This window comes from Bombina bombina, chromosome 2 (genome assembly GCF_027579735.1).
Source record: "Bombina bombina isolate aBomBom1 chromosome 2, aBomBom1.pri, whole genome shotgun sequence".
Classification (NCBI taxonomy): Eukaryota; Metazoa; Chordata; class Amphibia; order Anura; family Bombinatoridae; genus Bombina; species Bombina bombina.
In genome coordinates, this window is record NC_069500.1 from 824,271,253 (window position 1) to 824,283,752 (window position 12,500).

The following is a 12,500-nucleotide window of genomic DNA, read 5'->3' on the forward strand; positions in this document are numbered from 1 at the left end:
CTCCCCCTCTCTTTTGCGCTCTCTCCCCTCTCTTCGCGCTCTCTCCCCCTCTCTTTTGCTCTCTCTCTCCCCCCTCTCTCTCTCCCCCTCTCTCTCCCCCTCCCCTCTCTCTCTACCCCCCTCCCCTCTCAATCTCTCCCCCCTCCTCTCTCTCCCCTCTCTCTCTCCACCCCTCTCTCTTTCTCTCTCCCCTCTTTCTCTCCCCTGTCTCTTTCTCCCCTCTTGATCTCTCTCTCCCCCATCTCCCCTCTTTTGAGCTGTGTGAGCTCTCTCCACGGCCTTTCACGGCCCTGCCCCGGCCACGCCCCCTTCATGGGCTCCATGCTAGACCACGCCCCTTCACCCTCGGCCACGCCCACTGCACGCGCTTGGTCGGCAGATCAGGTAGGGAATCCAACGCCAGGTGTGTTTGTCCTCGTGCTGTTTCTACTGCGCATGACAGCTTCGGACAAACACACTTGGCCTTTTATAGTATAGGATATATACTAGTAATAAATCCCATTCACACAGGCCATTTTTTTGCAGTTCAGCGGTCCCACCCCTTGCTCTCGCTCTCTCCCCCATCTCTTTTGCGCTCTCTCTCCCCCTCTCTTTTTAGCTCGCTCTCATCTCCATCTCTTTTGCGCTCTCTCTCCCCCCTCTCTTTTGAGCTCTCTCTCTCCCCCATCTCTTTTGCGCTCTCTCTCCCCCTCTCTTTTGAGCTCTCTCTCTCCCCCCTCTTTCTCTCCCCCCTCTCCTCTCTCTCTCCCCTCCTCTCTCTCTCTCTCTCTCTCTCTCCCCTCCTCTCTCTCTCTCTCCCCTCCTCTCTCTCTCTCTCCCCTCCTCTCTCTCCCCCTCTCTCTCTCTCTCCTCTCTCTCTATCTCCCCCTCTCTTTTGTGCTCTCTCTCTCCCCCCTCTTTTGCACTCTCTCTCTCCCCTCTCTTTTGCACTCTCTCTCTCCCCTCTCTTTTGCGCTCTCTCCCCACTCTCTTTTGTGCTCTCTCCCCCCTTCTCTTTTGCTCTCTCTCCCCCCTCTCTTTTTGCGCTCTCTCTCTCTCTTCCCCCTCTTTTGCTCTCTCTCCCCCTCTCTTTTGCGCTCTCTCTCTCCCTTCTCTCTTTTGCGCTCTCTCTCTCCCCCGCTCTTTTGCGCTCTCTCCCCCTCTCTTTTGCGCTCTCTCCCCCTCTCTTCGCGCTCTCTCCCCCTCTCTTTTGCTCTCTCTCTCCCCCATCTCTTTTGCGCTCTCTCTCCCCCCTCTCTCTCTCCCCCTCTCTCTCCCCCTCCCCTCTCTCTCTCCCCCCCCTCCTCTCTCTCTCTCCCCCCTCTCTCTCCCCACCTCCTCTCTCTCTCTCCCCCCCCTCCTCTCTCTCTACCCCCTCCTCTCTCTCTACCCCCTCCTCTCTCTCTCGTCCCTCCATTCTCTCTCCCCCCTCCTCTCTCTCTCTCTCCCCTCCTCTCTCTCTCTCCCCCCTCCTCTCTCTCTCTCCCCCCTCTCCTCTCTCTCCCCCCTCTCCTCTCTCTCCCCCTCTCTCTCTCTCCCCTCTCCCTCTCTCTCTCCCCCTCTCCCCCTCTCTCTCCCCCTCTCCCCCCTCTCTCTCCCCTCTTTCTCTCCCCTCTCTCTCTGTCTCCCCACATCTCCCCTCTCTCTCTCTCCTCTCTCTCTATCTCCCCCCTCTGTCTCTCTCTCTCCCCTCTCTCTCCCCCTCTCTCTCTCTCCCCTCTCTATCTCCACCCCTCTCTCTCTCCCCCTCTCTCTCTCTCCCCTCTCTCTCTTCACCCCTCTCTCTTTCTCTCTCCCCTCTTTCTCTCCCCTGTCTCTTTCTCCCCTCTTGATCTCTCTCTCCCCCATCTCCCCTCTTTTGAGCTGTGTGAGCTCTCTCCACGGCCTTTCACGGCCCTGCCCCGGCCACGCCCCCTTCATGGGCTCCATGCTAGACCACGCCCCTTCACCCTCGGCCACGCCCACTGCACGCGCTTGGTCGGCAGATCAGGTAGGGAATCCAACGCCAGGTGTGTTTGTCCTCGTGCTGTCTCTACTGCGCATGACAGTTTGGACAAACACACTTGGCCTTTTATAGTATAGGATATATACTAGTAATAAATCCCGTTCACACAGGCCATTTTTTTGCAGTTCAGCGGTCCCACCCCTTGCTCTCGCTCTCTCCCCCATCTCTTATGCGCTCTCTCTCCCCCTCTCTTATGAGCTCGCTCTCTCCTCCATCTCTTTTGCGCTCTCTCTCCCCCCTCTCTTTTGAGCTCTCTCTCTCCCCCATCTCTTTTGCGCTCTCTCTCCCCCTCTCTTTTGAGCTCTCTCTCTCCCCCCTCTTTCTCTCCCCCCTCTCCTCTCTCTCTCCCCTCCTCTCTCTCTCTCTCTCTCTCTCTCTCCCCTCCTCTCTCTCTCTCTCCCCTCCTCTCTCTCTCTCTCTCTCCCCCTCTCTCTCTCTCTCCTCTCTCTCTATCTCCCCCTCTCTTTTGTGCTCTCTCTCTCCCCCTTCTTTTGCACTCTCTCTCTCCCCTCTCTTTTGCGCTCTCTCCCCACTCTCTTTTGCACTCTCTCCCCACTCTCTTTTGTGCTCTCTCCCCCCTTCTCTTTTGCTCTCTCTCCCCCCTCTCTTTTTGCGCTCTTTCTCTCTCATCCCCCTCTTTTGCTCTCTCTCCCCCTCTCTTTTGCGCTCTCTCTCTCCCTTCTCTCTTTTGCGCTCTCTCTCTCCCCCGCTCTTTTGTGCTCTCTCCCCCTCTCTTTTGCTCTCTCTCTCCCCCATCTCTTTTGCGCTCTCTCTCCCCCCTCTCTCTCTCCCCCCTCTCTCTCTCCCCCTCTCTCTCCCCCTCCCCTCTCTCTCTCCCCCCCTCCTCTCTCTCTCTCTCTCTCTCTCCCCCCCTCTCTCTCCCCACCTCCTCTGTCTCTCCCCCCCCTCCTCTCTCTCTACCCCCTCCTCTCTCTCTCCCCCCTCCTCTCTCTCTCGTCCCTCCACTCTGTCTCCCCCCTCCTCTCTCTCTCTCCCCCCTCTCCTCTCTCTCTCTCCCCCTCCTCTTTCTCTCCCCCCCCCTCTCTCTCTCTCCCCCCCCTCTCTCTCTCTCTCTCCCTCCTCTCCTCTCTCTCTCTCCCCCCCTCTCCTCTCTCTCCCCTCCTCTCTCTCACCCCTCTCTCTCTCCCCTCTCTCTCACCCCTCTCTCTCTCCCCTCTCTCTCTCTCTCTCTCTCTCTCTCTCTCCCCCCTCTCTTTTGTGCTCTCTCCTCCTCTTTTGCTCTCTCTCACCCCCCTCTTTTGTGCTCTCTCTCTCCCCTCTCTTTTGCGCTCTCTCCCCCCTTTCTTTTGCTCTCTCTCTCCCCCCTCTCTTTTGTGCTCTCTCTCTCCCCCCTCTCTTTTGTGCTCTCTCTCTCCCCCCTCTCTTTTGTGCTCTCTCTCTCTTTCTACCCCCTCTCTTTTGCACTCTCTCTCCCCCATCTCTTTTGCGCTCTCTCTCCCCCTCTCTTTTGAGCTCTCTCTCCCCCCTCTCTTTCTCTCCCCTCTCTCTCTCCCCCCTCTCTCTCTCCCCCTATCCTCTCTCTCTCTCCCCCCCTCCTCTCTCTCTCTCTCTCTCCCCCTCTCTCTCTCTCCCTTCCTCTCTCTCACCCCATCTCCTCTCTCTCTCCCCCCCTCTCCTCTCTCTCTCTCTCTCTCTCTCCCCCCCCTCTCCTCTCTCTCTCTCTCCCCTCCTCTCTCTCCCCCTCTCTCTCTCTCTCCTCTCTCTCTATCTCCCCCTCTCTTTTGTGCTCTCTCTCTCCCCCCTCTTTTGCACTCTCTCTCTCCCCTCTCTTTTGCACTCTCTCTCTCCCCTCTCTTTTGCGCTCTCTCCCCACTCTCTTTTGTGCTCTCTCCCCCCTTCTCTTTTGCTCTCTCTCCCCCCTCTCTTTTTGCGCTCTCTCTCTCTCTTCCCCCTCTTTTGCTCTCTCTCCCCCTCTCTTTTGCGCTCTCTCTCTCCCTTCTCTCTTTTGCGCTCTCTCTCTCCCCCGCTCTTTTGCGCTCTCTCCCCTCCTCTTTCTCCTCCCCTCTCCTCTCTCTCTCCCCCTCTCCTTTCTCTCCCTACCCTCTCTCCCCTCCCCTCTCTCTCCCCCCTCTCCTTTCTCTCTCCCCCCTCTCTCCCCTCCTCTCTCTCCCCCCTCTCTATCTCTCTCCCCTCTCTATCTCCTGACCACACTCGGCCACGCCCCCTTCATGCTTGACCACGCCCCTTCACACCCATTCCTTCCCGCTCATGCCCGGCCACGCCCACTTCTTGCGCAGACGGCAGATCAGCTAGGTAGGGAGCAGGACTCAAAGGCCAGGTGTGTTTGTCCTCGTGCTGTCTCTACTGTGCATGACAGCTTTGGACAAACACACTTGGCCTTTTATATAATAGGATATATATATATATATATATATATATATATATATATATACACACACACACATACACACATACATACACACATACACACTGTTTCTTTGGAGATAAAAAATGATACTTTGATTTCAGTATTGAAGAAAATTAATCATACTGAAAAATGTATCTCCTTTATAGTGTTCCCAATAATAAATTTTACCTGCTGGAGTGTATTAAATTGTACTTTTCCCTACCTTGAATGCTGGCAATGAAAATGATTATAGGAAATTACAGCAAAAACTATTACAAAAACTTTATGAAATCTAAAGTGCAGAAATATTTTACTGTAGCAGATGTAGGTTGCTGAGGTATAAAGATTTAATATTCTTTATTATGATATATTTTGAGTACGCTCAGTAGAAGCAAACAACTAGAAAAAAAAAAAAAGAAGTGGAAACATGCTCAGTAGCAAATGCTACACATGGAGATGCAGTAAACATGTAGATAGCAGCAGCAACAGAAGCATTACACAGATAAATCTATCTAGTTAAAGGGACAGTAAACACCAGAATTGTTGTTGTTTAAAAATGTAGATAATCCCTTTATTACCCATTCCCCAATTTTGCATAACTAACACATTTATAATAATATACTTTTTACCTCTGTGATTACCTTGTATCTAAGCCTCTGCAAACTGCCCCCTTATTTCAGTTCTTTTGACAGACTTGCATTTTCAACCAATCAGTGCTGACTCCTAGAAGCTTCACGTGCCTGAGCTCAATGTTATCTATGTGAAACACATGAACTAACACCCTCTAGTGGTGAAAAACTGTCAAAATGTTTTCAGATTAGAGGCGGCCTTCAAGGTCTAGGAAATTAGCATATGAACCTCCTAGGTTTATCTTTCAACTAAGAATACCAAGAGAACAAAGCAAAATTGGTAATACAAGTAAAATTGGAAAGTTGTTTAAAATTACATGCCGTATTTAAATCATGAAAGTTTTTTTTTTACTTGACTGTCTCTTTAATAAAGACAAAAAAAAAATACAGGGCTAGATTACAAGTGGAGTGCTAAATTATCGCATGCGATAATTAACCAACCATTACAACTGGTTGGTTATTGCTGCCACGAGCTCGCATTAGCAATTAGCGCACCGAAAATTAACCAGAGATTAGATTAGTGCCCCAAATGCCCTTAAAAATAGAGGGCATTATAGTTTTTTATAACAAAAAAAAGTATATACTGTAAATATAAAAAATAACTGCACTAGGCAGTTTTGAGGCTTTAAAGTTGGTGGAAGTGGGGGTGTTGAAAAGTGCATTTACATTGAACTGTGTGTTCCTATAGACCGCAATGTAAATATATATGTATATGCTTATATTCATATATTTGTGTGCTGATATGTATATACACATATTCATATATATTTTAAAATGCTGCCTATCGCTTCACTACTTACCCCCTTCAGAGACGCATCAGAACGAGGCTCCCATAGGAGCCTATGGAAGCGCGCTCTTGTGAGCGCAATGCTTTCTAGGAATGCGAACACGAACTCGCATTCACATTGCGATTTTACTTGTAATACCAGCACACATTATCATGTGCTAGTATTACAAAGCAGAGCGCTAATATTGCTTCACAAAAGCACATAACACAGCATAAATGTAAGTTTTTACAAAATTAACAATTGATTTTTATTTTGATTAACTTTTATAACCACTCTTTGAAAGTCTAATCACTTAAAGCGACAGTCCACACAAACATTTTTATTGTTTAAAATGATAGATAATGCTTTTTCTATCCATTCCCCAGTTTAAAACAACCAACATTGTTACATTAATACACTTTATAACATTTAAACCTCTCAATTTCTGCCTGTTTCTAAGTCACTAAAGACAGCCCCGTGGTCATTGGTCACATGTTTTTTTTATTTAAAAAAGACCAGAGAACAGACAAAATATGATCCTGGACAGCGGTCAAAATGTGTGTTTAAGTAGTCAAGAGTGTTGAAATAGTATAAATAAATTGAATTATTTCAATACAAAGAGGCCCATTTATCAAGCTCTGTATGGAGCTTGTGGGCCCGTGTTTCTGAAGACTCGCCAGAAACAGCAGTTTCTAAAGACCGTTGCTCCATAACCCTGTCCGTCTGCTCTGAGCAGGCGGACAGGAATCGCCACAATTGACACCTCCCTGCTGGCGGCCCATTGGCCGCGAATCTGCAGGGGGTGGCGTTGCACCAGCAGCTCTTGTGAGCTGCTGGTGCAATGCTGAATACGGAGAGCGTATTGCTCTCCGCATTCAGCGAGGTCTTGCGGACCTGATCCGCACTGTCAGATCAGGTCCGCAAGACCTTTGATAATTCGGCCTCAAAGTATTAGTAAAAGGTTGTGCATTGGTTAACATAGAGCAAAGCCACAGCTGGGTTTTATAATCTTTTCCTAATGAATTGAGATGGTTTGAAGTGAGAAAATCATATGAAAATACATGCTAGACACTTCACATTTATACTAAAATTAACTAAGATAGATTTTCATTAATTCGCAGTATACTGGGCAGTAGCAGACCTACTCAACTGAGGGCCCTAGTGCAAACTTTTTTTGGGCCCCCTAAAGTAATAAGCAACAGAAAGAATATACATGGTTTTGAGTATGGATAGATAGATAGATGGACCTGCATTTGGCATTAATAAAGCCCCCCCCCCCCCATTAGCATTGTACACATTCTACACACTCCTATGTATAGAATGGCTGCTATACCCCCCCAGCACTTGGGCCCTGGTGCCACTGCACATTCTGCAACAATAGTGGTTCCACCCTTGATACTGGGGATTAAGATATGGAGGATTTAAAGATCTTCTGGGCACGTATACTAAATGTATATGGCCTCCAGGGTGATTATTATTCCCTAGTAGGTGCATGTGTTCTGCAATATACATTTAAATAAAGAGAGTCCAGGAGTGCAAAGTGCATGTGAAAGATCTCTCTTTATCTAAATGTATATTGTAGAACACATGAACTCCTGATCTCCCTTTATACAAAAGTATATTGCAGAACACATGCACTCCTGATCTCCCTTTATACAAAAGTATATTGCAGAACACATGCACTCCTGATCTCCCTTTATACAAAAGTATATTGCAGAACACATGCACTCCTGATCTCTCTTTATTTAAATGAAAATTGCAGACATCTACCAGTGAACCTACATCTATATATTTATATTTCACACTAAGTTATTATCCACCAACATCTTTCCCTAAATATTTATTAGTGACTTCACCAATTTTCCCTGAATACTTATTAATTCACCACTGTATCTCCAATAATGGTTATAAATTATAATATGCAGACACTAAGTTAACAATCTGAAGAAACCACAGTGCACCATACCTCATTCACCACAGAGAACCTCCAAGGTATGAAAAAACGGATTAAAATTGTTGGTGTGAACATTGACAAACAAGCAAACAACACAACACCACCAACACCTAACATAATACTGCATCATCTGGCCATCTGATCATCTCTGAGTCTGCACTCTGCATGTGTTATTATAAGGCAGTGGCACTAAGGGCTTTAGGGCAGGCAGGCAGCATTTTATTAGGCTCTAACTAAGTGTGAGAGGGACCGGAGTGTGAACTAGAACAAAATAATAGTAAACAAAACAATGCAATTTTATTAATCACCAAGAGACCACCTACCTAACACTCTGCTCATAGCTAGAATCAGTGTGGCAGCTCAGCTTCAACACACACTACAGGAACTATGCATCACTCACTGAGTCGTCGTTACAGCTGCTAGTTATAGGTGGTAATGGCTCGGCACTTCACTCACTGCACTAGTCTGTGACAGTCGACTCTGCCTCACGGTCCCACACATGACTCCAGTCCTCACTGCTGCTGTATCACTCTCTCCCGGCGCCCAGCCCTAGACCTGAAAGCGGGGTGCAGGCTGATTGGCTGTGCTCCTGCCGACAGTGCAGAGGCTGCAAAAACACATAGCCTCCATCTCCATGTCTATTGAGCAATATGGACTGTGAGTGAATTTAAGATACTTGAGCCCCCTGAAGCGCCACTGGGTGTCAGTCTCTCTACAGCTCATTTGTTCAATGCCTCTCACATCCATATTACATAAAGGAGGGGGAGCTGAACGGCTCACAGCCTCTCCTTTGCGCAATATCATATGGAATCGTGTCTTGTGCCCCTTAAAACACTTTAATAAAATTAATAGTTTATTTTTGCCATAGTGGCAGCGGCATGGGGTGTGGGGGGTAGGGGGTACCTTGAGATACCCCAAAACACATATATATATATATATATATATATATATATATATATATATATATATATATATATATATATATGAATTTTTTTATTTTTTTTAAATATTAAAAAATTGTAATTACATCCATAGGATAGGGGGAAGCGCTGCCTCACCTGCCTCCTATGACAGTACATCACTACCTTACCCCAAAATGATAAAAAAAAGTATGATAGGGTAGTTATGTCCTTTTCTACATCACACTGCTTTATTATTGTTCTTCAAAACATAATGCAAGATGCCAGGTGCCTCCGAAAAGATTAATCTACCACCATACATGCACTGGCACCATGTTCACTATAGAAGTTTGTATTGACTAAGCTTAAAAACATTTTTCCTGAAGGGAAAATCATTTTAGTTTAAAATTAGACTCTACTATATTCACATCCTTGTAAAGTGTCAGTGGGGTTTATACAATTTATTGATTTTTCGTAGACCATAATATAAATTAACTTGGCGATAAGCCTGCCCAAAAGGCAGTCTATTTAAAATTGAGATTACATTTGACATTCTCATAATTAAATAAATCACATTCAGCCATTTGTAGTAAGCATCACTTACCAAACAGTCTCCAGTAACGACCAAAGCTCTGTGATTCCAGGAGACTTCTGATTCTGGAAAATCTGCCAGTTTGTTCCCACCTGAAGCACCTTCCACAGAATCATTAATTAAGCTCCTTAAAAAAAGAAAAAAAGGAAATTCAAGAGATTATTCATATCAAACAGTCTAGTAGGTTTATGCTATATCAGTGGTACACAACTGGTAGCTTGGAGGCCACACGTGGCCTTCATAGATTTCATAGGTTTCCTATCTATTCTACATCCTTTCTTTTAGAGCAGGAAGGCATTGCCTATTTGTAGTTCTAGTAAACAAATATCCTGTATATTACAGCAAACAACATTTGTATTCAGGATAAACCAATTGCTGAATGCAACTGGAAAGAATGTACTTGCTTAGCACTCAACAGCACATATTCCAAACTCACAAGATACCTTAGGTGAAAAAGCCCGTGAAAGGCAGTTTAAAACTTAACTTTTATTTACTTCATATAAAACAACAAAATGGTTAAAAATATCAGCTGGTGTGACCCTGAACGGAGGTAATTTCAGGGGGTGAAAGGGATGTGTGTGTTTTCTTCCCTAGTCCCAATGTCTTATTAATGCCCCAGTCTGGTCTCCAGGGGTAATGCCCTAAATATAAAGGGGAAAATAGTGCAAAAGTACCTCTGGATTGTATTTATTAAAATCTCGGTCAGAGTGATTGTGAGAATACCCCTGTTATCCCTCTCTGTCTGAGTCAGGGGATCTCCACGGTGAGATTATACCATCCAGATTCGGTTATAGGGTACAGTTGTCTCTAGGGGATGTGAGTTTGCCACGAATAGAATAATGTGGGATTTGCTAAAGAATACCTATATAGGGAGGGTACTCCTGTTAATATGGGGTCAATGTTTACTAGTGGGATTCAGCGCCTAATATCTTTTAGTTTATCTAGTGTATAATAGTTCACTAGTATAGTTGAACTTGTTATTAAGATGGTACTAAGAATACCGTTGTCAATATTACCTCTTGGTCTCTGTCTCTTAAATTTATAGGACACTTATAGTGATATTAGCCACTGCAAGGTGGATGAGGCTGCTGTGAATAAGCCTGAATTATAACAGGATATTCTTAGTTAGTTAAAGTTTCCCTTGGAGATAGGGGACAATCTTACTCGCCTCCTCTACAAATGTTCCCCATATAAATGGATAAATCCCATGCAATATTACGCAAGCTAAGTCCCAGAGGTTATTTTATTAGATGTTACTTATTTTGATATAGTAGTTCACAGGAGTGCTTGGTGTAACATAGGGTGGAGTTAGACTTAGGGGACGCTAGTACATTGACAGTCTACCAATCTTAGTTGGTTTATTATCATTCAGTGGCGATATGAATATCGGAGTAACTGTCTATTTCAGGAAACCCTTATTCCCATACCACCAGTATTACCCTTGTATGATTCTGATTATTTATATATACTGGATTAGTTACAAACAATGGAAATGTAACTAGGATTACTTGATGCATAGACTCTCTCAGCTGTGTTGTTTAAACAAATATCTTGCACTTAAAGGTCATGCCGTAATTTATGCAAATGCTGTAGTAAAATCTACTGTGTTATTGGTACTGTGATTCGCTTAGCAGTATGGCTGGGGAGAGAAATTTCTCTTAAGTTTTTGTCATATGATACTTATAAATCACTCCCCAACTTTCTGCTTTAGCAGTTGCACACTATTAGCGGATGATATTGCAGGTATCCGATATATATGAAGGAGGGAACTATTCACCCCTCTTCTTTAAATAGGCTTTACACTGAGAGCGTCTCAATATGCAAATAGATAAAGTTCGGTTCCTGCTGATAAACAGGTAGCGGTTACAGATTCTGGCTATGAGCCTAAATAAAATTCCCTCTCCGGTGATTCTATTGTTTGTACTTTCGCTACATATTAGTAATTGTAAGCTACTAGGGTAAAGTCTCTTATAGGTATATCTAGAGCGTAACGGTATTTCTATCAGGCTTGCTCACACACACACAAGTTTAAGTTAAATTCTAAAAATCCATTCGTTCAACAAGTCACACTGCTGTTTAGTTAAAAAAGGAGAGAAATAGTCTCCTGAGGCCCTGACATGTTTCGCCTAAACGGCTTTGTCAAAGGTGGGGCGCCCGCCATTCCTGGGGCTGTTTATTGGCCGTTCTCAGGGGGCTTGTCCCTCTTCTGCTGATCCGATTGGTTCCTCCCTACTTGTACTCGATAGGTTACTAGGGAGGTGTGTACTTTCGTCATATTCAGGTTACCACCTCCTTGATGACGACCTTGCCTAGTATTATCAATGCAATAGTTGCAAGACTGGATATATATATGTTTACATTTATATGCATATATCTATATCTCAATGGGTCAGGCTGGGATGTACTAATGTATCTTTGGTTGCATGGGCAGAGGTTAAATCCAAGATTTCACGCGGTAGTGGAATCGAATATATTTATTTTGTATACTTATAAAAGTATTTAGTACTCGGGATTCGAATGACAAAAAAGGGAAAATAGTATTGAAAGATTAATCTGCAGGACAAAAACGAGAGAATGAACATTGTATCAGATGTAATTATCGTAACGTATAAGTGATTGTTGATAGAACCAGGTTATAGGTTTTATATATTATAATTCTATACCAGCATCTTGTGTATTGTAGTTTCAAGGGCCAAGCTGTTCACTTCCCCGATTGGTGGTTTCTTTCTAAGGTAAGTTTATCTAAATATTGTGAATCGCGCGGGGTGATAAATGTGTTCCACTTTTTATTTTATTTAATGGGACAAGATCGTGCCTAAAATGTGATTATATAATGTCCCAAGTTGAAAACCATAACTAAAGTTGAGATAAAAACTATTCGGTGATCTGTATTCTAATATATATCAAGAGTGTGCCAAAATACCGTGGGTGTCAGAATGGGTGACAGGTCCTCTATTGCCCTGTTTGTTTACATAGATATACAGGTGCTGTTGCTACTGCACAGGCTGTGTGTGAAAATTAGTGGAGTGTACAAACTAGAAGGGGGGGGGGGGGTTTGGGGAGGGGGGGAAAAAGAGGTGAGAAAAAATGAAAACAGTGACAAAGGTGAAAAAAGGAATAACTGGAATGTGTATTCTATATACTAAATTGTTTAATTTTAATAAGGGGTGTTTGAAAGGAGATATAAAAAATGTGTAAAAGATAATTTAAATTGGTGTGTATAGTTTTTTTGGTGATAGAAACAAACCAAGAGATTGACTATATTATATTGGCCTAGTACTATTGGAGGTCACAGAGTTCCATCATT

The 12,500-nt window shown here is 44.7% G+C and overlaps 1 protein-coding gene across 1 annotated transcript in view; it reads right to left on the reverse strand.

The window, feature by feature from the left end:
• LOC128647319 (phospholipid-transporting ATPase IC-like) overlaps positions 1-12,500 on the reverse strand; it is a 304,249-nt gene that overhangs the window by 112,599 nt on the left and 179,150 nt on the right. The window contains exon 18 of the mRNA XM_053700103.1: positions 9,206-9,320. Within this exon, the coding sequence (XP_053556078.1) occupies positions 9,206-9,320 (115 nt within the window). The remainder of the gene's footprint in view (positions 1-9,205; positions 9,321-12,500) is intronic.